At 41.0% G+C, this 26,204-nt stretch overlaps 2 protein-coding genes across 2 annotated transcripts; one reads left to right on the plus strand and one right to left on the minus strand.

Annotated features, from left to right (window-relative positions):
* Positions 1-11,578: 11,578 nt before the first annotated feature.
* Positions 11,579-12,103, minus strand: LOC125315978 (protein CANDIDATE G-PROTEIN COUPLED RECEPTOR 7-like). Its single transcript, XM_048282607.1, has one exon. The coding sequence runs from the start codon at positions 12,101-12,103 to the stop codon at positions 11,579-11,581; it is 525 nt and encodes a 174-aa protein (XP_048138564.1).
* Positions 12,104-23,872: 11,769 nt separating this feature from the next.
* On the plus strand, positions 23,873-25,191 carry LOC115741898 (probable F-box protein At2g36090). Its single transcript, XM_030675913.2, has 2 exons — positions 23,873-23,906; positions 23,940-25,191. Exons 1-2 carry the CDS (start codon positions 23,903-23,905, stop codon positions 24,992-24,994), a joined length of 1,059 nt encoding a protein of 352 aa, XP_030531773.1. The 5' UTR covers positions 23,873-23,902; the 3' UTR covers positions 24,995-25,191.
* Positions 25,192-26,204: the final 1,013 nt, after the last annotated feature.

The following is a 26,204-nucleotide window of genomic DNA, read 5'->3' on the forward strand; positions in this document are numbered from 1 at the left end:
TATAATTTTTTCTACTTGTGTTTTACTATTGTATGCAGAGAAGATGCAAAGAAGACCAATTTGATATCTTCCAGTTGTTGTTCCTTCGGTGATCTTCAAGATAGGATGGAGGACCAAGGGGACTTGTTCAACATTGGTCCGATCTTCATTGACAAAGTATATGCTAGCTTCCATAGTCAATTTTTTGGCGGTCAACATAATTTTTACAAAGGAGAATGTTTTTCTAATAATCTGACAATATTGTTAGTCATTTCTAACCATAGATCCACACACCATCACCGCATGTTTTGTATAAAACACTCATTAATTGGAACATCATGGGATGAAAAATAATGACGATCTTGTCGGATTGTCAGGTTAGCGGCTTCCTTTTACAAAAGCCAAAGGCACCGTTTCATTTGACATTCTAATTGAAAACAATCACAAGCCGGTAAAGAGTTGTATGTATATAGCCTTTTCTACTTGTGTTTTACTGTTGTATGCGGAGAAGGCGCAGAGAAGACCAATTTGATATCTTGCGGTTGTTGTTCCTTCGGTGATCTTCAAGATAGGATGGAGGACCGGGGGGAGCTGTTCGACATTGGCCTGCTCTTCATTGATGAAGTATATGCTAGCTTTTATAGTCAAGTTTTTGGCGGTTGACATAATTTTTACAAAGGATAACGCTTTTCTAATAATCTGACAATCTTGTTAGTCATTTCTGAACATAGATCCACACACTATCACCGCGTGTTTTGCATAAAGTACTCATTAATTGAAACATCATAGGATTAGAAATAATGACAGTACTATCACACTGTCAGGCTAGCGGCTTCCTTTTACAAAAGGCAAAGGCACCATTTCATTTAACATTATAATTGAAAATAATGACAAGGCGGTAAAGAGTTGTATGATATATAGTCTTTTCTACTTGTGTTTTACTGTTGTATGCGTAGAAGATGCAGAGAAGATCAATTTGATATCTTACGGTTGTTGGTCCTTCGGTGATCTTCAAAAAAGGATGGAGAACCAGGGGGAGCCGTTCGACATCGGTCCGCTCTTCATTGATGAAGTATATGCTAGCTTCCATAGTCAAGTTTTTGGCGGTCGATATAATTTTTACAAAGGAGAATACTTTTCTAACAATCTGACAATATTGTCAATCGTTTCTAACCATATATCAACATACCATCACCGCATTTTTTTGCATAAAGCACTCATTTATCGGAATACCGTGGGATCAAAAATAATGACAATACTGTCAAACTATCAAGCTAGCGACTTCCTTTTGCAAAAGCCAAATGCACCGTTTCATTTAACATTCTAATTGAAAACAATCACAAGCCGATAAAGAGTTGTACGATATATAATCTTTTCTACTTGTATTTTCTTGTTGTATGCGAAGAAGATGCAGAGAAGACCAATTTGATATCTTGCGGTTGTTGTTCCTTCGGTGATCTTCAAGATAGGATGGAGGACCGGGGGGACCTGTTCGACATTGGTCTGCTCTTCATTGACGAAGTATATGCTAGCTTCCATAGTCCATTTTTTGGCAGTCAACATAATTTTTACAAAGGAGAATGTTTTTCTAATAATCTAACAGTATTGATAGTCATTTCTGACCATAGATCCACACACCATCACCGCATATTTTGTATAAAATACTCATTAATTGGAACATCATGGGATCAAAAATAATGACAATACTCGTCGACTATTAGGTTAGCAACTTCCTTTTACAAAACGCAAAGGCATCATTTCATTTAACATTATAATTGAAAACAATCACAAGCCGGTAAAGAGTTGTATGTATATAGCCTTTTCTACTTGTGTTTTACTATTGCATGCGGAGAAGGCGCAGAGAAGACCAATTTGATATCTTGCGATTCTTGTTCCTTCGATAATCTTCAAGATAGGATGGAGGACCAAGGGGAGTTGTTCGACATTGGCCTTCTCTTCATTGATGAAGTATATGCTAGCTTCTATAGTCAAGTTTTTGGCAGTTGACATAATTTTTACAAAGGAGAACGTTTTTCTAACAATTTGACAATCTTGTCGATCATTTCTGATCATAGATACATACACCATCACCGAGTGTTTTGTACAAAATACTCATTAATTGGAACATCGTGAGATCAGAAATAATGACAGTCTTGTCAGATCGTTAGGCTAGCGGCTTCCTTTTACAAAAGCCAAAGGCATCATTTCATTTAACATTATAATTGAAAACAATCACAAGCCGGTTACGAGTTGTATGATATATAGTCTTTTCTACTTGTGTTTTACTATTGTATGCAGAGAAGATGCAGAGAAGACCAATTTGATATCTTGCAGATTCTGTTCCTTCAGCGATCTTCAAGATAGGGTGGAGGACCGGGGGGAGCTGTTCGACATCGGTATGCTCTTCATTGACGAAGTATATGCTAGCTTCCATAGTCGCAAATTGATTACCAAGATAGCCTGCAGAAGGAGCCCCACCTCCTATACGTTGAAACCTGGGATGTACTGTGTATATCGACCTCTTTTTGGTTATGCAAGAGTGAGATCCACCATCTTTAACACTGGTGGCATGTACCGGAGGTTTGATCCCTCTCTCTATATGATTTGGATAGATCTAGAAGCCTATTCTTAGTCGGGTGATTGTAAGATTGACTAGAGGATTGGTCCTAGTATGGTCGCTTGTCATGGAGTTCCTGCGGCCTTCGCCATCGATGATCACCCGTTTGATCCGGGGCTCGGTGTACGAAATGCACTCGGGAGAGTGGTCGTCCCTCCCATACCTCCGGGACGTTATGTCCTAGATTCTTGCTCTTTGCTTCCCTTCCTTTCCCGGAGGGTCCTAAGATCATCATGCACCAGTATTAACGGGCTCTAGGACCTTTCCTTTCTCTAATACCCGAAAGGGAACCGATCCCATAAACATGCACAGCAAAATTACTCTGAATCAACAAGCCCTAGAATCAATCTTGAATAAGCGATCGGAGAAATGCATCACGTAACGAACGCACCTCGGGTTTTCATAGATTAAATTTACACAATGCAGCCTCAAGAGAATTGAGTTGCCCATTTGACGTTCCAGAGAGGAGATTGAGAGTTCGTCGTCATTCGTCACTTTTCTATGTTCTTTGTTCTTCATTGAGAGAACGTCTAAACAACGTCTAACGTTTTGAATAAGATAACCGCCTTTTTGGCGGTTTATCTATAATGGGTCAAGGGCTGTGATAGCCTACATGGGCGGACCACGGTCCTTCCCATGCACCCTCATTTTCTAACATCTCCCACTCACCCATGAAGGGCTATCCATAACTCTCATTTGCCCACAAAGGATCAACGACTCCTACTCACCCACAAAGGGTTAAACATAACTCTCTCTCTTTTTCGCAAAGTTCATATTGGCAAATAATCTGTGCGACCAGCATACTTTGAGAGCTTGTTGCCATACATCCGTTAGGAGTATATAATGACTCAAAATAGGCATATTAATTCAGAGTAGATCCAAGATGCAGTACCCTAGATCAATCAGTCACATTTACATCATATCTCTCTCGATCTCTTTGAGTACTCAAATACAATACATTGTATTCACAATCATGACTAAACTCAAATAATCATAATTAGTCGACCTGTGAATACAAAGATTGAATGTGACATCAAAATAAATTGATCTTCCTCTTCCCTTAAACCTCTCAATCTCAATTCAGCTCACTTTTCTAGAAATGTCTCATTAGATCGAATCAATCTCATGACCATTGGTAACACCCTAAGATAGCGAACACCGAAAAAGAAATCTTGAGAATAAGTAAGAGTCGTGAGGGGACTAAATTGAGGAACTTTTATCCTCAAGAGTCTCACACGGCTGTAGAGTTGAGATCAAAACTCTTGCCAAACTCTTTTTGGTCGGCTCATGCATACGTAATATGAAGTACGTACTACGGTATTCTCTCCTTTCCCATGGAGTGTATGTCTTTTCTCTTAATACCATACAGACGATAGTTCGGACATACTCAATGTCTAACTTGAGTTCACAAATCTACTTTCTTTAAAAGAATCTATCGGAACTCATATCTGGCATTAAAGACGGATAAAGTGAAATATGTGGGTTATTTCACTTTCGGACATAATAAATATTATGACCTCATCTTGACACTCTGTTAAGGCGACATTTATACTTTAAGCTCAAGTTCTCAATTATCACCTAGATAATGAGCTTAAAATTGTCTCATCTCTATTTATCACAAAGTAAATAGAGGCAATTACTCGTGTAAGTGGGCTAATCTCCATCTGCTCGACATACCTTACTAAATAATGCACTAAGCATTAATATGCATAAATGTCATACAAACTCATACGCATTAATAATAATAACATATACCATTAGATGTGAACTTTGGGAAATATAAATATCCAGTACTCTCACTTCTACGCACTTCTAGAGATTTCAATGCGGAGAACTAATCCCTTTGTCAACGCATGACCAAGGAAGATATCTCTAGGAATTAACTTCATCATAAAATCTGCTATTATTCTATGCGTAGATATGTACTGTATGTTCACATTTTTTCATATAAACATGTCTTTCACAAAATCATACTTTGTGTCTATATATTTAGTTTGACAGTGGATCTTTAGTGTAAGCTTTTGCTACTTGACTATCACAATTAACCAATAATTGGACCTATAGCATCCTTACTAACACCTCATTGATCCAAACGTCTCTTAAGCCAAACACTCTCTTGTACCGCTGCCGATAACACCACGAGATCAATTTCTATTGTGGATAAGGCTATACACGTTTGTTTCTTACTACTCCACGATATGGCGCCATTGCTAAGTAAGAATGCAATCCTAGAGGTAGATTTCTTCTTATCTAAACCTCTTCGTCATTCAACATCGGTGTAGCCTTCAAAGCACAGATTTCTACTTTAATAACTCAGGAAAAAAAAAATCAGCAAGACTTTTCGGATACCTCAAGAATCTCTTGACGACAATCCAATGTGCTTGACCTAGATTGGATTGGTACACTTACCATTCCAACCGCATAACAAGTATTAGGTATAGTACACTTCATACCGCACATTAAGCTTTCCACAGCACTAGCAGATGGAACACTTTCCATTTTTCATTTATTTATGAAGCCTCATGACACATTTTGTGGCTCGGGCATTCACCTCTTATAATAGGAGTATCTTTGGATTTACTCTCTTGCATACGAAATTATTCAAGGACTTTATCTATATAAGTCTTTTGTGAAAGAAATCATAATCTCTTTGAAAAATATCTTGAAATCTTAACTCCAAGAATGTATGCAGATTCACCCATAACTTTTATTTCAAAATTGGAACATAACCAATTCTTGACTGTATTAACAAACTTCATATTGTTTTCAGCAATTAGTATATCATCAACATATAATGATAAGATCACACATTGATCTTTGGATCTTTTGATATATACGCAATGATCATCATTAGTCATTACAAAACCATATACCACTATGGCATTATGAAAAAGTATATATCATTATCTCGAAAACTACTTGAGGCCATATATCGATCTCAAAAGTCAATATACATTTTGTTCTTGGCCTTCTATAACAAACCCAATAGGTTGTTTCACATAGATTTCTTCTACTAATTCTCCATTGAGAATAGGAGTCTTCACATCCATTTGACGTAATTCAAGATCTATACTAATCACTACCGGAATGAGGTGAATTAATTATACCATTTCACCGCAAGGCGAGCCTTATATCTCTCAATCGAGCCATCGGCTTTATGCTTTATTTTGAGAACTCATTTGTTCCCAATTGCTTTGTGTCCATGCAGAAAATCAATCGGTTTCTAAACTTGATTTGATCCTATTGACTCCATCTCTGTTTCCATTGCTTATATTCATTTTTCCTTATCGGGGTAAGTCGGAGCCTCATTTACATTCTTTGGCTCATTCTCTTCTTGTGGAGCAACCATAAAAGCTTTAACTTCAATGTCTAAATATCGACGAGTCGACGGAGAAAGCTTTTTGCGACTTGTTCGCCAAATTGGAAATTGTACACTTAGTACATCATTCTCCATTATGCTCCAACCTGGATTAGATAATGACAACATTTTTACATCAAGTGGTTGCAATTGAGACTAGTTCGAAGCAAATTCCCCACTTCTAACATTGCTCCCACTTGGATGAGATGCTCTAGTAAAATCATTATCACTGTCCAAGATTTGAAACATAGATTTTTTTTTATTTAGCTCGCCCTTATTTGAAAATTCATTCACTAAGAATGTGACATCTCGTGATTGATATTCGGTTCCACTTTTACTTTCTTACTCACCTATACCACGTACCCTTTTGAGTGCTCTCGGTATCTCATGAAGATACTCTTTTTGCCTCGGGGCCTAATTTTCCATACATGCGGGAGAACTTATAAGTATAGGCAGCAGATTCTCAAGGTCTAAGAAAACTCAAATCTTATTATCGATCTTTACACAACTCATATGGAGTAGAAGTAACTGATTTAGAAAGCATACGGTTAAGTATCTAGACAACAATTAATAAAGCTTTACCTCAAAAGGTGATAGGCAAATTAGCATATGCTATCATAGACTAAAACAGCTCCATGCCCTCCTCTTACATTCATTGAACCACATATGTCCGAATGGATTAATTGCAAAGGAAACTCAGCTCTTGTTTCTTTTCCAAATGGTTTCCTCTTTGTTTTTCCCACAAGGCATGCTCACAAATAGGTAAATCGACATTTTCAATATTGCCCAATAAGCCATATTTGGCTTACGTAAATATTTGCTATTGGCCAAAATGACCTGACCTAACATGCCACATATTCATATCATCACAAAAGATGAAAAGAGGGAAAAACTTACATTTACATTATTGTACTTAACAATTAGCACAATGAAACCATCCAGAATCATAGTAACTTATTCCAAACGACAAGTCACCACCATCGTTATGAAAGTTCAAACTGAAACCAAGTTTAACCAAAACTAACACGAACATTAAATTTCGTCGAGTTTTTGGAGCATATAATACGTCATGTAGGAATAGGGTGCGACCAACGCGCATATTCAATTGGCAGGTGCTAATCCCTTTAACTTCCACTCGGGAGTTATTTCTAACATTTATCGACTTTGCTCCAAGTGGAACCCGTTGAAATTCCACTAAGGCATTTTTTTTTTTTACTACATGGCCTATAGTCTCTAAGTCTACAATCCACAAAAGATGAGATTTAGTTACGAAAACTGAATTGGAGATTATGTATACTCTTAAGTGTACAAAAGGTTTCCAACTTCTTTGACTCACTACAGTCATGAACAAAGTGACCATTTTTGCCACAGTTCAAACATTTCACATTTGATATGTTTTTCTTGAAAAGACGTTTTCCTTTCTAATGTCGATTAAACTTAGATTTCTATCCGGAAGGATCTGTTCCTTTATCCTTTCCACTTCTTAAAGCCACCTTGACGCTTACACTTGGAACACAAAGCTCATTTGAACTAGAATTAGCATAACAAATGTTGATTTCGGGTTTCGCCACCGGAAGGCAATTAACCTCTAGTTCAAGGCGTCGCATAGCATTTTAAAAAGTCTTTAACTTTTATTGTGGATCAAGTAGATATTCATATGCACACAGCTATGAGGTAAGGAATATATTACTGCTTGCATTTGCTACTCATCGGTCTTCAAAATATGGCATGTATCTTTACGGTTCACTTATCATGTTTGACAAACGCCTCAAAATGTGGTTTTATATTCTGCCCATGAGGCATCATATAAGTGTCAAATCTTATAGTGATCTGTCTCAAGTTGGTGACCGATGTCTAACCAAACTTAGTTTTTAATGACTCCCACTTGACTTTGGCATTTTTAGAACTGTTTAAACTCATGCATAAAATCATTCTTCATATTGCTCAACAATATAATGCGAGCAATGGAGTTCATCATTTTCCATGCAGCAAATGCTTCTTTTTCTCTTCTATATCGTGCGGTATTCACATCTTCATGTTCTTCCATACGTAGGTTAAGAGCTCATAGTGCTTCTTGCTCTTCTAGCACATCTCGGATTCTCATATTCCAGTTTTTATAATTTTCGCCATTCAATTTCGCTCCTTAGTCAAGCTCAACTATGATATTCTAAGAAGCTATAGCCATTGTATCCGAACACAAAGTTCTATAGACATGTATTCACGAACTATCAATACCTAACATTTATGCATCTATTTTACACTAACTAATTATATTAATGAGTAATTTCACATAAGGTCTCTTATTAGAAAGTTCACTATGTTTCCAATCATCGCCTAAGAATCCTCGCTTGAAATTATCATTAATATAATCATTTATGTAAAATCGAGTTCACTAAAGTTACTAAAAACTTTATAAAACTCCCCCACTCGAATGAAGTTCATAAATCAAATAATGATCTCTATATTTTACAGTCATAATATGGCATAGTATGATTTGAACTTATACACAAATAATCTAAACATCAAATCATATATAGATTACGGGATACAAATAGCAAGTACCTTAAACATTATACATACTATCAACAAAATATGTTCTACACAATATGTCTATCTATATCTAAGCCATCATCCATTTTATATTTTTAAACATGAAAATCGCCCAAAAAAAAGAAACGTACATCATGGACTTTCATACGCATTTTAATAATTTTATATTCAGAAAATATGTCCAAATAATATATCAAATCGAAGATAATTTCGAGACGAATGCAACGGTACCTCATATGCCCCAAACGGAGTTCATACGCATCCACACGAGCTGGTCAAAGTTTCTGCTTTGACTAGTCAACGGTCGATCAACGAGGTCAACATGTAATTTCCCAAAACTCGAGGACCGAATTGCAATTTCCACAAAATTCAGGGACTCAATTGTAATTTCCAAAAAAATATGAGGTCCAAATTGCAATTTCTAAAAGCTTTGGGGACAAAATTGAAATTTTCAAAAATTTGGGGACCAAATTCCAATTTCGTCAAATTCGGGGACCAAAATGCAATTTTCGAAAGTTAGTCTGACCGGTCAACGGTCATGGGTCGGGACCCGACTCATGGACCAGACCGGCTTCTTGGGTCACAGGTCGAGACAAAACGCAAATTTGGATCATCATCTTTAACAGCATTTACGTTCAAACCTTAAACAGCTCACGTGCTGGTGGCGTAGTGGTCGAATGGGTCGGACTCAAGTTGTGTTCTTGGGAGTGGGCGTGAGTTCAAATCCCATGACCGGCAGTTTCCTTCCTTTTTTTTTTTTGTTTTTAATTTAAATAAAAGGGATGGACTGCCCACGTGGGTGTCCCCACGCCTCCCACCAGCATTCCCTCTTTTCACGATTCGCTTCCCCCTTTTATTATTATTATTTTTTTGAATATATTTTATTTTATTAAATGGAGGGGGAAGCACATGGGTTGCCCAACGTGGGCTGCCCGCCGCCCAAGCGATCGCTGGTCTTCTTCCTTACGCGAAGACCTCCGCGCACGTAACGCCTTTGCCGATTTCGCCATTTCCACCAAGGAAAAACACGGTTCGATTCCGGTCCGACGGCCCACTTCGATCCAAATTTAATAGTGGGTTTTGAATATGACATCGGTACGATCACATAGATGCGGGAATCAAGAAAAGTGGTGAAGAAATTTGCCCGGAATCGAGCGAAAATCACTCTGACGTGGAAACCCTAACCCGCGAACTTCCTTCGCGAAATTTGTCTCCGGCGAACAACTAAAAGCCGAGAAACTTTAGGGCTTTTGTTTCCCATAGAGAGGCAACCCTCCCGGTCCAAGCCGGCGCGTGATATGCCGGAATTTGGTCGGAATCGGCACTTTTCTCCCAGCCCGAGTAGTCCCAATTTACAATTTTTCCAAAAAACCCCACGAAAAAACACCGGAAAACGGATAATTCAACGATAAACATAGACAAGTCGGAGAAATGCACAGCGAAATTACTCCGAATCAACAAGCCCTAGAATTAATCTTGAATCACTGATTGGAGAAATGCATCACGTAACGAACGTACCTCGGGTTTTCACAGATTAAATGTACACAATGCAGCCTCAAGAGAATTGAGTCGCCCGTTTGACGTTCCAGAGAGGAGATCGGGAGTTCGTCGTCGCTCGTCACTTTTCTACGTTCTTTGTTCTTTATTAAGAGAACGTCTAAACAACGTCTAAAGTTTTTGAATAAGATAAGCGCCTTTTTGGCGGTTTATCTATAATGGGTTAAGGGCTGTGATAGCCTACATGGGCGGACCACGATCCTTCCCATGCACCCTCATTTTCTAACAATACCAAATGCCGGAAGTTATACGTCTAGGACAAGCGGCTAGGAACCGCCCTCGTCTTCCTCGACTTGCCCCATGGCCCCACAACCTTACATGCGGACATGTCATCGAGGCATTCCATCATGGGCTTGGAAGGCCTCCATGCTATTGATTCCGACTTTAATTGCCTCTGCTTATTTAATTCCTTAGAGTAGCCGTGGGGATGCTCCTGGCACCTTTTCATCGGGGAACATGGACATTGCCTTTGTTGCGGGGAGATTTGCATTGATAAGGTAGGTCTGCACGCTTCCGTCGAGCCTACTAACATGTTAGAGTCTTTGGCACGGTCTACCCTACCTTGTGTACATCGGATCGACTACACATATTCCTAGCTAGCTTGTATGATTTCCTTTTTGTTCTCATGCAACCTAGACTCGGATGACCAATGTGATCATCACGGTTATGTCGCGCATGCTATGCTCTATTCTTAGGACTCCACCGAGAAGAAGGATAAGAAACAAAAGGAGGAGGAGGAGGAGGAAAAGCACGTTGCAGCGGTAGTATCCTACCCTTGTCCATTTTTTATGAACTAGTGAAATTATCCTTGTCCCATAAACCTTGCCCATATTCCTCTGCGTATCCTACCCCTGTCCATTCCTCTACATTAGCTAGACAATATACACATACACTTGCACACACTAAAACCACAAACTACCATTGATATCAAAACCATGCTTCTGCGCATGGTATCAGAGCTCCAAATTTCTACACTCTTCGACCATACCCTTGATTGGTGGTGCTCGTATTCTAACTTCAATCCAAATAGGGAAACTTCCTCCGGATAGAGATTCTTATGGATGGTCATTTGCTCTCCTTATTTCTCAATCACGGACGTACAGAATCGTCTTGGTTTATCGAAAAATTATTAAAGTAGAGTGAGTTTATGTAAACTAACACCATTGAATATGTCATGGCTATGATGGTGTTGATTTACATAGGTTAAATCTATCTGATAACTTCTTTGGTCAACTACTCAAGAAGACTTGTTATTTTCTCCTTAAGATAAGACCATTATATGTCATACCCGAAACCGTGTTATTACACGGATGTCAAAAGGCATGATTCTTTCCATTTGCAGCATTTCTCTACTGATTCCTTATTTATGGTGAACAATATCTACACACAGAAAAGATTCACCACGGCCAGTTCAATCTCCGTAGAGAAGCTATGGATACTCACCGAGAAACAGGCACTTGGCTCCTAGTTTCAAATGTAATAGCTCTCTCTCCTTCAAACCTTGGACTCTTCATTTGTTACCACATTGTCTCTTCCTTGTCATCATGTGCGTCAAGCATGGTGTACTCATTGATAGGCCTAAACATACAAAGCGCCGCCACGAAAATTGATAGATTCGCACCCTCCTCCATCGCATTGCTCACCCAACTGTACTCATATGCCATGACCATCCTCAAAAGGTGCGTAAACACCGCTACTTCATACAAATAACCCATTTCCAAGACGTACAGCCAGGCAAATCTTTTAATCTTCGCCAACAACGTCACCGCCTTCTCATCTGTCTTGGCGGCCTTACTCAACAACGAATGAGATCTCCCTATGATAACGAGGACGGTGCATGTGCGGATCGTGTGCAACCGGACCAATACCATTCCTACGTCGGGCCAAGTGTCTCCCATGGTCATCGCAAAAGGAAAAGCCACACCGGGGAGAACCCGATGGGCAATGACGGCAATGACCACCTTGGCCTCCTTCTCTTGCAAGAGCGGCTTGAAGAACGAGAATCCGATCATGACCAATGCTATGATGATAAGTGATGACATGGCTCGAGCAACTTCGAACATGATTTCCCAACCGTGACGTGTCCCGTAAGTTTAACAAAGTAATTATCCAGCCCGGTACGGATGAGACTCAGCATTTTCACGGTAATTGATCCGGTGATCAAGAGATGAACCGTATTCGGGGATTCCCTATTGCAATAGCAGTAATAGGCCCGGAGAACTAAGAGGAGGAAGAAAATGATAGAGAACTCGAAGAAGAGTGGAATTAGCCTCGATTTTCCATTCGAGAGATAATTTGTGGCGCCATCCGAATCGGGATTGTACAACTCGGTGCGGACATTCATGGATACACGGGCGTATGGATCGCAGTTGGCGAAGAACATGGAGTATCCACCGAGATGAGTAACGGGATAGGTTCCATTGAAGACGCCGTGCGGCGGCGGAGGCAAGTCACAGAGGGTGAAGAGAGAGATGACATAGTAGGAGTCGAGGATGCAGAAGTCGGTGTTCTGTTTCGCCTCGCGAAGGACTTGGGGAAGAGCTTCCTCCGAGAGAAGGAAAATGTCCGAAGTAGAAGGGTTTCGCCTTGGCACGCAAAGCGATGAAGACATCAGAAACAAAGACCGTAACCCGGCCGCGGCTTGTGAAGGCAAATCTATGGAGGAAGATGATCGAAAGAGGATCGGAGGTTAGACTTGTTGGATCAATAAGAAGGTCACTTAATACAAATCAACCTCACTAAATAGAAACTACATGTAAAATAGAGGAGATTATGAAAGTGGAGGATTTTTATTCAGCTCATTTTTTTGAGAATACAAACAGCAATAAATAGAAATCACATAGCGTAAAACCAGCAACTAAGCCAGATATGGCTCCTAAAAATCAGCTAACAAACTGATTTATTGTTGACTAGAACTAGCTAACTACCTCTTAAAAACAAGGAACTCAACTTTGAATCACTTCTTAACATCCACCCTTGATTCAAAGTTGGTTAAGCCAAGTTGACTTCTAAGATCTTCAAACCTCCCACGTGATAAAGCTTTAGTTAACACATCAGTTACCTATTGTTCTGTCCCACAAAAATCCAGCTTAACTTCATCTCTAGCTACCAGCTCCCTTAAAAAATGATGCATAATCTCTATGTGCTTGGATCGACCATGGAAGACTGGATTTTGACTCAAAGCTATGGCTGAAGCACTATCGCACTTTATAACAGTGGCCTCTACTTGTTTCTGACCCGACTCACTCAAGACCTTCCTCAACCAAATTGCCTCACAAGCTGCTCCAGCTCCGGCTATGTATTCAGCTTCACAAGTGGACAAGGCAACCGTTGTTTGCTTCTTAGAACTCCATGCTACTACTCCCGAGCCCAAGGTGAAGCAATAACTGGATGTGCTTCTTCTATCTTCAACGCACCCAACCTAATCACTATCCGTATACCCCAGCAACTTTAACTCGGACCCTTGCTTGTATAAAATTCCAAGATCAGTGGTGCCAGCAACATACTTAAGAATCCTCTTTCTTGCTCCAAGGTGATGTTGTGAAGGATTATGCATGAACCTTGATACAACACCTACGGGAAAGGCTATATCTAGCCTAGTATGAGTCAAATACATAAGCCCTCCTACAAGACTCCTAAACATGCTTCCATCAGTTCTGTTGGTGAACCATCCTCCATCTGCAATTTCTCGTTCATATTCATAGGGGTTATAGACCATTTGCAGTTGCTCATGCTGAATTTATTGAGCATATCTTTCGCATACTTTCTACGGGTTATGAATATGCCACCTTCCATTTGCTGAACTTCAATTCCCAAAAACTAATGAGGAAGGCCAAGATCCGTCATCTCAAATCTACTTTTCATTGCTTGCTTAAAGTCTAAAATTGCAATAGCATTTGACACACAATATGCCATATCATCCACATAAATACACACCACCAACAGATCTGCGGTTCCATTTCTCTTCACATACAGCGTTTGTTTGCTGCAACTTCTCACAAAGCCACACTCCATGAAATATTCATGGATTTTCAAGTACCATGCTCTCGGTGCCTGTTTTAAACCATATAGAACCTTGTGAAGCTTGTACACTTTGTCCTTCTTTTCCTTCACAACAAATCCTTTAGGTTGTGTAACAAATACCTCTTCCATTAACTCACCATTAAGTTAGGCAGATTTGACATCAAAGCGATTCACCTTCCATCTCATATGAGCTGCTAATGCCATGACTAATCTTCTTGTTTCAAATCTGGCTACAAGTGAAAACGTTTCCTCTACATCTACACTTGGGATCCGTGAGTACCCTTTGGCCACCAACCTTGCCTTGTGCTTATGAATTCTCCCATCCGCATGAAACTTTGTCTTGAAAATCCACTTTAATCCAAATGCTTGTTTTCCTTGTGGTAAATCTGTAAGTTCCTATGTGTGATTCCTCTCAATAGCTTCTAACTCTTCCTTCATTGCATCTTCCCATTCTTTTATACCAACTGCATCTTCATAAGAGCCCGGATCAGCTGTAAAGAGAGCAAATGTGGAACACTCAAAGATTTCCCCCAAGGAGCGCACCTTTCGTGGAGGTGTCTCTTTTGAAGTAGAAGTTGCTACTTCTTGGATTCGTCTTGAGCTTCTTGTGGTCATCCTCCTTGGCGGTGTTTCATCCGAACTCGTTGTATCCGAGCTTGTTGAAGATCCACCCGCACATCGCCGCTATGTGCGGGTCCACTTTCCGATTGAGTTTCATGCTCCTCATCTTCAGTACCTTCTTCATCTATCGGTTGTATCACTTCCTTCTTCTCCTTTCCTTTCCAATTCCACCGTTCCTCCTCATTGAACTTCACATTTCTACTAATGAACACTTTTCCAGATTCAGGATTGTACAATCGATATGCTTTACTTTCTGTACAATACCCAATGAACACACACTTTTCTGATTTTTCATCCAACTTCTTTCTATCCCGCTGATTTTTCATAGCATATGCCACACATCCAAAAATTCTCAAATGATTAACAGTAGGTTTAAAGCCATACCACATTTCAAATGGGGTCTTCTTTATCACCGCCTTGGTTGGGGATACGTTGAGAATGTAGACAGCAACGTGAACCGCCTCTGCCCAAAAGAGATTAGGCATGTCTCTCGATTTCAGCAAGGCCCCGGCCATCTCCACCATTGTTCTATTTTTCCTCTCCACCACACCATTTTGTTACGGTGTATGAGGTCTTGTAAGTTGCCTTTTTATGCCTGCTTCTCCACAAAAATGATTGAATTCTGTGGAAAGAAATTCACCTCCCCTATCCGATCTTACCCCTTTGATATTTTTCCCACTTTGCTTCTCAACAAAAGCTTTAAACTTCTTAAATGTTTCAAATGCTTCGGACTTAACTTTGAGGCAGAAAACCCAACTCATTCTCTTGAAATCATCAATCAACAACATGAAATACTTACTTCCACCCAATGAGGTTGTACTCATTGGTCCACAAAGATCCATGTGTACCAGCTTCAACGTGTCGGTGGCTCTCCAAGCTTCTTCTTTTGGAAAGGACTTCCTGCTATGTTTTACAAAAATACATTCCTCGCACTGCTTGTATTTGTCACCTATCGTTGGCATTCCACTGACCATTTCATCTATTGACAGCTCCTTCATATTCCTATAATTCGGGTGGCCGTATCTCATGTGCCATTGCTCCGAGGAACTGATTGCTACCATATTGAGCTCATCTACCGCTGTAACCTCAAAAGGAAACATAAGATTTTCTATCATGGCTACTCAAGCCACCAATTGTCCTCCTTCTTTGTCTCCGATGGTGCAAGCATTGTTGTCAAAGAGAACTTTAAATCTCGACTTCAGCAATTGGCCTACACTAAACAAGTTGTATGCCAATTGAGGTGCATACAAGACATCCCCGATCAACTTGCTTCTTCCCCGATGTGTCTTGATAAGTATTGTGCTTTTTCCCTATACCTGAATTTTGTAGTTGTTCCCAAGACTAATTATTCGTTTTTGAGACTCATCCAAGTCCTTGAATAGCTCTTTCACTCCGGTCATATGATTAGAGTAGCCACTGTCCACAAACCAAATGGAGCTCTTGTTCTGCGTTGTCTCCTCATATGCCATAAACAGATAACACTCTTCTTCCTCCTCTTCTTGTTCCTCAGCATCAGCAAATTCTGTCCGGTTAACCTTTGCCTTGCAAACTTTTGCAAGATGTCCCACTTTGTTACAATTGAAACAACTTCTCATTTCTTGTTGTGCGTTTCTGCTCTCTATCTCGCTTCGCGTCCCACTTCTTCCGTTTCCTCTCCCCGAGCTTCCCGATCCTCTCCAATTTCCTCCGGAATTGCAATTAGCTTGGAATGTCCTTTCATCAATTCTCTCTCCAGCTCTGTTGATTCTATCTTCATGAGCAAGAAGAGAACCCATCAAGGCATCAACATACATGGTTGTTAAGTCTTTTGATTCCTCAATTGCTGCCACTACGTGATCAAATATTGTTGTCAAGCTTTTGAGTATTTTGCAAACAATGGTTTCATCCGAGATCTCTTCTCCATACGATCTCATTTGATTTACCACTGTCATGCCTCTTGAAAAGAAATCTTGAATGGACTCTCCACCATTCATCCGTAACGTCTCAAAATTTCTCCTCAAGGTTTGCAATTTCACCGCCTTAACCGTGGTTGTCCCCTGAAACTCATTTCTCAAAGCCTCCCATGCTTCTTTTGCTATTTCCGCGGCTGAAACTCTAGAGAAGACAATTTCATGCAGCCCCTATTGGATAAAAAAAAGAGCTTTGGCATCTCTTTTTTTCAATTCCCGCGTTCTGCCCTCTTCTTCATTCTCCGGCACACCATCTTCCACAATCTCCCATAGGTCTTGAGACCTAAAGAGAGTCTTCATCTTAATACTCCAAAACTCATAGTTTTCACCCTTGAAAATGGGTATCATCGATTGCTGCAAGTTGGATCCACTTGCTGCCATGTTGATTTGCAGTAGAGACCTTGAACCTGGCTCTGATACCACACTGTTGGATCAATAAGAAGGTCACTTAATACAAATCAACCTCACTAGACAGAAACTACACGTAAAAGAGAGGAGATTATGAAAGTGGAGGACTTTTATTCAGCTCACTTTTTTGAGAATACAAAACAGCAATAAATAGAAATTACATAGCGTAAAACCAGCAACTAAGCCGGATATGGCTCCTAAAAATCAGCTAACAAACTGATTTATTGTTGACTAGAACTAGCTAACTGCCTCCTAAAAACAAGGAACTCAACTTTGAATCACTTCTTAACAAGACTTAGGGTTTTGATATCGGCATCGGCGTGGGAACCGAGAGAGATGAGGAGGAGTAGAGCATAATGCGGTTTCGCCATTTTTTTTTCCGGAGATCCCGAGCATTGTCCTTTGATCGGAGCGAGCCGGCGGCAATCCTCAAACGATTTTTTAAAAGGGTTTCGACTTCATGGACAATGGCTAACGTCCAAAGCAACGCAATGCAACGATCGGCTGGATGAACTAGAATACGATGCACAAAGGGGACAAAGAAGCGCTCTTGTAAACAAGAAGTATGTTCGGACAAGAGAAGACTATGAGATACCGAGGAAAGAGATGGCAAAACACAAGTCAAAATGAAGAAATGGCGAGAGAACGAAGCCAATGTGGGCAGCTTCTTTATTCAAATAAATTTCCAAGGTAGAAGTCCATGCCCTCGCAAATGGAGAGACGTCGCACAACAAGACACTAAAAACCACCCGGGCTTCAATAAGCCAGAAGGCCCATAAGAGCATCACGGGAATGGAGGCAGAAAATAGGCAGGACAAGTCGGCGACCAATGACATGTCGTGGTCGACATTCAAACAGATGAAGCGTCGGTGATGCCATGAGATTGGTGTGTGATGTCGAAATCAAGCGGAGCAAATAAGTCAGAAGTTCAACCGTAAAGGCCAAGCAAGAAGGGCAACGGGTAGGAGAAATGGAGGTTTGGGCTCTTGAGGAATTTGGTGTCCAATCATATTTTACAAGAGATGCTTCCTCCCCTTCCTCTCTACCTTTTTCGTAGCTTGATTTGTCTTTTATGTTTCTTTTGTTCATGCCTTTTTTCTCTCCCAATTTGCTCTGAGAGTTTGTGTTTTTGCATAAATTCCTACAGCTGGTCTTAGGTGCACGTGAAGACAAGTTCGGCCACTCGTCCGATCGATAACTAGCAAGGAGGATGTTCATGCCATGGCTCCACAATCTCTTCGAGATTAGGCCACTCTTCTCTTCCAATTTAGATTTGGGTTAAATTTTGGGATTTTTCCATCCTGAGCTAGATCCATATATAGATTTGGAAGTTCCTTACGGATATTTGATATATGTTTTTTTCAACATATTGATGTTCGTGTTTCTGCAATGTGATAGTGATGGTGGATTCAATTCTAGACACGCACCGCAAGCCTTTGAAAATGGAGTGAGAAAGCTCAACGTGTGCTTATCACTATATTTGGTAATTGGCCATTGAACGTTTATGTTGACAGATCCATTCTCAAGGGTTGAGGCGTGCTTCTAGTTGCAAACCGTGCTTTTAAGCTTTTGACTTCTTCTGTAGTTATTTGGGATTTGCTAGAATCGAAAACCTTCTATATACCTCTTGATTATTCTGATATATGAATGACTGATTTTGAATCCAAAAAAAAAAAAAAATAGTTGGTACCACAATCATTGAGGTAACAATACCTAAACCTGAAGATGCTCCAAAAATTTTTCGATTGCTCGTTCGAGAACTACGATCTTTGGCCCTAGAACTTAATCATTTCCTTGTATCCGAGAAGAACTTCCAGATTAATGTGAAGGAAGCTTAATTGAAATAAATACTAATTTTTCTTCTATGATCGATTTGTATAAACATCAACAACTCCGAATGGGATCGGTTTCCGCTTAACAAGATGAGCGATTACCGAAGCCTACCTGATAATATAGGGATAGAATGTACAAAAGTAACCACTACCAACAAGTGTCCCTTGTACTCAACTATAAATAGTCGGAGACGAATCTTTGTAAATGATCCATAATCAATAACACTTATTAATTTCCTCTACGATTTACTTTACCTTCTTTTACTATCGCATTGTATTTACCTTTACCGTTCAGGTTATCTTTATTTTACCTATTTACTTCATGCTCGGAATCGCAACAAGATCCCGATTAAACATCAAAGCCGAGGATCTACACCTTCGGTGGAAGATCTTTCGTCGCGAACATTTCCGATTAAACAAATAGCTTTTGGGTGACTGTAAGACTAAAAATTTCTAGCCATAAAAAAATAAATAACAATTAACTAAAAAAAATTGTGAGGCCTACTCTTTAAGAACTTGTGGCTCGCATCATACTATTATTCTCACAATCACCCGGATATTGTTATGTTAGCAAAGTAGCTTTCTAATAATCGCGAAACTTTCTACTCTGCATATCAAATACCTTTCCCAGTACGGCCATACCTCAAAAGCCTACACATTGTGTCTCCCCAATCTAAACACGCCTATTCGCCTTCGAGCACACCCGAAATTTGCACCTGAAAAATGAAATCCGACATTAAGGATGGAGTAATTCGATAAAGAAAATGACAATAGGTCTGGAATGTGAGAATGATATTTGATATGGAGAGCAAAATTGAGGATGTTATTCGTAAATTTTTTTTTTTTCATCTTTCTTGGATGAATGTCAAGACCTTACAAATTTCTACTGTTATTCGCAATTTTTTTTCGTTTTTATGGTAGGCGAATTGCCAACCTAAATTAAGCGATGCCCCAACTTTTATCAAATTAAATTACCAACTAAATGGAAAAAGAAAAGAATAAATGAATAATTAACACATTAAAAAAATATTAAAAAATTAAAAAGGAAAATTGTCCACATCAGCGATGAGATCCCACGCATGCCCTGATTTTCCTAAATGCTTTCAAAAAGATTATATCATTTTCTCTAGAAATATTTTCGGATTTTAAAACCCTTGATATTTTCTAGTGTAGTGGCTATCCCATAGTGTACTTGTGTTTCGATATATCCTCCTAGACCCTCTACTTAAACATTTGCCCCACCCTCCCCTCTTCTCCCTCCACGACCATAGCACCGCTTCGGTCGCCCCCGTGCCGTACCTTCACCGACGCCAGTCCTCGCGGCTGCTGCTCTTTCGCCCCTATTCCCCGTGTCTCCGCCTCTTTTGGTTTATGCTAATACGCCGGCCTCCTAAAGACTGTTATCTGTTAAATTTAGAGGCTGCCAATCTTCCGGCCCATTGGCCGGAAAGGCCTCCCTATAACTCTTCAACACGGCATCTTCATTCCTGAACTGAGGATTTCCACAGCAAGAAGAAAACAAAATGAAGGAAGGCAAGACAAGAAAAAGAAAAGAAAAAGGAAATCTGGAGTATCGTTTCGATGATCCTTCGTCGCGCATCGACAAGAGTGTTACGAAAGCCGTACTTGCAATTCTTCGGCCCTCCATAGAAAGCGACGCAAATCTTATTTCGGAGGGCCCAATTCACGTTACCGAGGAAGTGAGATGATTAAAGAGAGGGAGTAGGCCATGGCGTCGTGTTCGCCGACGAACATTGGAGGCATTTAAGACCGACGTCGACGTCCCATCTCGACCGAAAAGGAAGAAGAGACGAAATAATGGCTGGAGCATCGAGAAACGGGGAGGGCAAATCCACACGAATTCAATTGAAGAAGGTCTGGGATCCACGTTTCCAACTCATATGTCAATAGAGTTTGTACGTGAAGTTAAGCTCCACCAACCCAACCTCGAATTGACTTGATCATAAGGGCTTTGCCGCCCCTTTTATTTTCGGGGGTCATGAATCAATGATTGTAGGTTCGATGCCTACCATGAGGAGCTCAAATTTAAATAGGATGTCATGGCGGTAGATGACCGTACTAGTTCTCCTCTCGGTAACCAAATAATTAAAGTCATGCACCTAAGTTAGGGCTAATCGGTTGTGGGATAGGTATATTCTAGATCGGGGACCTATCTTATTAGAATCAATTTTCAGCTTTTGGTAGGAGTGAGCAAAATTGACTGACCGGACCGAGAATCGCCTAGATCGAACTAAACCGGCCGGTTTGGTCCAGTTCTAGAGATCATCGGTCCGATCTTTGGTTCCTCAAAGTGTAGCTAGTGTCCGGACCATTCCGGTTCCAAGAGCAAACCAGACCGACTGGACTGTCCAACCGGATCGATAACGTGTTTTTTTTTTTTTTTTTGTTGAAAAAATAATAATAATATTAAAGAAACAAGGGGAGCCATTTCATCCGACGAAGACGGTGACTTCCCAGCACGTGGGAGCCATTTCACGTAGATGCTGATCGCTCCTCTCTGGGCGCGAATAGTGATGACTTTAATTCCGTTTGGGAACTGTTACATTTTCCCTTGATGATATGTTTATATGATGGTGGCCTCCCAAATTTTTTACCATGGTGAGGCCCTGTTTTCACTTTTCATATACAAAATGCGGCTGCATGTGTTGTGTGCTTGGTTGGTTGGTTGGTCATTGGCCAAACTTGAAATCCAAAGTGTTTGGGCGATCACGGGAACTCAATTTGTTGATTTCTCTGTTTACCGATTTCATTGGATTGCTCAGGAACTGACCCTGTTCGGATCACGCTCACCCCCTAATTTTTTAAACTTGAATTTACCATTTTTACCTTGGAACCGGCTCTTCAAACCTTCATCTGTCCGTGTACTTAGATGGGCATTACTCTCTTTATAAAGTGAACGTGCTATAGTTTTTGCTACTCAAATCGACCGCCAGCCGGAAAAAAATCCGCAACGACTGACTTGCTCCTCAACAAGTCAAAACGTGCCCCGAGTCATATTCACGCTTTAAACATATATTAATCAATTCATGACGGCAAAGGCAAGCAATTGAGAAACCCCGGCAAATGCCCTAACCTAACTCACTACGAAAGAGCTGGAGTCCAAGCATCAGTTCAATAGAAAGCGAAAGCCTTGACCATGTTGCGCACTAATTTCCAAGGGGGAAGATCCACTACAGGATTTGAAAATTGATTTCGTGATGTAACTCCTCGTCCAGTCCTGCCTGATATTATCGGACTGCGTCGAGAAAACCATGGGGGTGATTAACCTGTGCATTGGCCCCAGCTGCACGCGACAATTCCAAGCATCCATTGATGCTACTTTAGAAGTCTGCGGAGCACAACCGATAGGGCATTTGTGCCGATAAAGGGTACTAGAATCTTCTAGGAATATTGCTTGAAAAGTTCAAAACTTATTGCTCTTTCACTGATTAAGTCATGAACTCTTTTAATTTTATCGATCGAGTCACCATCGTGTTCATGTTTTAACAATTGAGTCCATCCAATCAATTTTAACTGAAAATCACCGACATGGATGTCGTTCGCCCTACGTGGCACAGCCGGAGCTGACTTGGATAAATTTTAATAAAATTTTACAATTTTTTTGAAATTTTTATTGATTTTTTTTTAAAAATGACATGGCAAGTTTCCGATTGTATGATTAATTCGGAATATCTGCATTCATAGTAAGTCGCATGTAATAAAGAATCTTTGTATAATTCATATTTTATTTACCGATGTAGCCTTCCATATGTCTTTTATCAACTCTATTTACTAACGAGATAGGCATCCGTACAATAGGTTTTGAACTGACTGGGCAATTTTCCATGCGGAAGATGTGATGCCTACATTTCGTGGTGCCTCATGTGTTCCCCGTAATTAGTTTAACTGAATTGTAAATATGTGAAATACTACAAGCGAGGCTAGCTCTTGGAAGGTAGCACAATCTCTTAGTCATCTAAATAATTCGTGCTTAGCGATGTCACAAAACTCAATAATTGGACCTCAACCTGGTTTTCAACTGTATTTTATAATTTTGGTTAGAGAGAGAGATTAAAAAGAGAATGAATACCAAAATGAAACTGATTGTCTAATATGCATAATGATTCTCAATTTTAGAGCGAAACATCGCCAATAACAACTGTTTAACGAACTTACTAACTAATGATGTCGTAATCGATATGACATATCGAATAGTGTGACCTGACTATAGGGGATGTATGATGATAGGGGCATAGGCATCGGACCTAAGCTAAGGAGGGATTGCGGACGCCGTCCTCCTTATAGGCCCGGGGTGCTCAGCGCAATTTCATTGTTATCATTACAATTTTTACACCTATTTTCTAAAAATTCTTAATTTTTCCGGTCGTGTGCCAATAATGTGCAAAATCTCCACGACCTTGTCCTCTTAATCTAAAAGCATATGCTCGTAATAAGACCACGTGGTCACGTGACGCGATGACATGGTATAATTGAGTTAGCCTGAATTGCGTTTTTAGGCTATTTGTACGCGTACTCTTGTAATTTCGGATGTGCTTGTTTCGTGAAAAATTAATAATTAATCTATAAATACTAGAAATGTGTTTTCACTATCAATAATAATTTATGTTCATATATTTTTATGGACGGTTAAAATATTTTTGGCATATTTATTTTTATAAGCGAGGCGAACGATAGCAAGATTCGTATTCTTTGTCGAAAGAAATGGACGGTCCAAAGTCAAATCCTTTCCCAAATCTAAAGTCAAAGGAATTAGAACTCCCGGTCCCCAAGTCCAACCAAGCATTAAAGCAAGCAGTCGGTCAAGGTATGCGACGACGAGGGGTAAAACAGTAAATAAACTATGATGTAGACGCATTTTTGCAAAACAAAAAAGTATGGTCATGATATTCTCGTGTTTGCCAATATATAAAAGACCTCCTCCAACTCCTTTCGTCTGTGAGTCGAGTCCTGTGACTCTCTTGAAGTGACCCCGAAACCAAGTCCCGTCATGCGACCCGTTCTCGGCTATTCCTCCCCCAGCTCCGGCCCACCTCCGCCCCCATCCTCCGCCAATACCACCGGCGGCGAGGATACCGCCACCTCCTTCTCCGACATCCACCACGACATCCTCCGATCCCACATCCTCATCCGGCTCGACGGCCCCGCCCTCGCCTCCGCCTCCTGCGTCTGCTCTCACCTCCGCGCGCTCTCGTCTGATGAACGCCTCTGGGCCGACGTCTCCCGCTCCACTTGGCCGTCCATCAATGCGCCACGCGTCTGCCGCGTCATCTCCTCCTTTCCCGGCGGCCACCGCTCCTTCTTCGCCGACGCGTACCCCCTCCTCGCCGATGGCGGGGGCTCTCCTTCGACGGCGCAACCCCCTCCACCCGATCTCCGTCGCCGCTCGTCGGAGCTGATCTCAGCCGTCGACATCCGCTACCGCGGGCAGCTCATCTTCAGCAAGACCGCCGAGACCGAGACAGAGACCGGGTGGTTCCGGTGCTCCCCGTTCCTCATCAACATGCTGGAGCCAAAGGACGCGGTGCCGACGCCTGTCCCATTCCCGAGCCCCGACGAGGCGTGCGGCGACCTTGGGGACAGCCTGAGGCTGAGCTGGGTCCTGATCGACCCGGAGGGGCGGCGGGCGATGGACCTCTCGAGCACCGCCCCAGTATCCATCCAACGCCACTGGCTCACTGGGGAGGTGCACGCGCGGTTCGCGACAGTACTGTCCTCCGGAGAGCGGGGTACAGCGGCGGAGCGGGTGGCCTGCACGATCGCCGTCACGTGCGGGGGGTCGCGCAGGGGGACCATGCAGGTGAGTGAGGTGAACGTGCAGGTGGAGGACATGGAAGGGACGTACCTGAACGGCGGGAACAGTCTGGTAATCCTGCGGAGGGCCATGGAGGGCAAAAGGGGGAAGAAAACGAGGGGGGAGGAGGAGGAGGAGGAGGGGAGGAGGAGGTACGAGGATTTCTTGGAGAGGCGGAGGGAGAGGAGGGAGAGGAGGGCGAGGGCGGAATGGGCGTTGGACGCCGTGTGCGTGGGCTTCGGATCGGCGGCGCTCGTGGTCTTCTGGTTGTTCATTTTGTGCAGATGAATTCACGGGGAGGTGGAGTGGGGCCAATGAGACCATTACCTCAAAAAGGAGCTTTAAATATATGCTCATTGTACGAAGTGAATTCTTCAAATTGTTCAAGGGAAAAAAAAAAAAAAATTACCCCTTCTTTTGTATTTCCACTCTCTGCCATTAGATAGGAGTAAAATGCTAGGGGAGCCCAAAATTCTGTTGAATTTGAGTTTTAGAAATGATGTATCGAATTTCCGGCAGATAATTAACAATATCCATGACAATAATATGCTCGATTTTAATATATTCAAATAAACGAGATTAATTTAGTAACTTGTAATGGCTCTATTGAGTCATCTCGAATTACACACCACATATCAATCCACTCAATTTATTATTTTTTTCCTCGTAAAGAAGTAATATATTGGCAAGCGCGCAAAATAGTTAAGATGCTTCCAAAGAGAGTCGTAGATCGCTCTCTTCATATTTTGTTGAGCATATCTATTGAAGGTTGTTGAAATGTCAGCTATCTTTATCTCGCCATTAGTTGAATAGTTTGAAAGGAAATTTTAGGAGAGAGAGAGAGAGAGAGAGAGAGAGAGAGAGAGAGAGAGAGAGAGGTATCATATGACCAAATACTGAAAATGTCCTTAACGTCACGATTCGAATCAACTCAATTTCGAAAACTAATCATGACGTGAATTCATTTAGAAGAAGGTGATCCTTCGAGGCATCGAACGCCTCACCTACATTCGCACTTTTCCCGCAACCTCGACGGCTCCATAATTGCTATATGGCGGTTGGTGATTTTGACTTGTAATCATCTATAAGGGCTGAGCTGTGAGATCAAAGCGCCTGGAGAATATTAATTGTCTTGCCTTTCCTTGAGGGCTGAGGTATTTTCACGTGGGACTGGACTTGACCGTCCCCCGGATCTCCATTGGCGCAAGAAACAGGATCCACCTGCCTTCGGACGAAGCTCTCGTGCGGCCCAAACAGTAGTACTTGTCATGACTGTTAGTCGTTTAAAACAGTTGCATGGGGAAAGGGAAAAATGTAAAAAAAATATATATATATATTCATTAATGTCAATTCAATCTTAAATTTTTTTTTAATATTAATTAAATCCTAAACATTTTATATTTATACCAATTAAGTCCTAAACCTTTTATCGGTGTCAATTCAGTCATAGACTTTTTACAATAGTGCCAATTTAGTTCTAAAAATTTTACATTTATAT

This window comes from Rhodamnia argentea, chromosome 7 (genome assembly GCF_020921035.1).
Source record: "Rhodamnia argentea isolate NSW1041297 chromosome 7, ASM2092103v1, whole genome shotgun sequence".
Classification (NCBI taxonomy): Eukaryota; Viridiplantae; Streptophyta; class Magnoliopsida; order Myrtales; family Myrtaceae; genus Rhodamnia; species Rhodamnia argentea.

Bases quoted from the DNA above. Each gene is read 5' to 3' on its own strand.
- LOC125315978 (XM_048282607.1), bottom strand. From the start codon at position 12,103: ATGTCATCACTTATCATCATAGCATTGGTCATGATCGGATTCTCGTTC.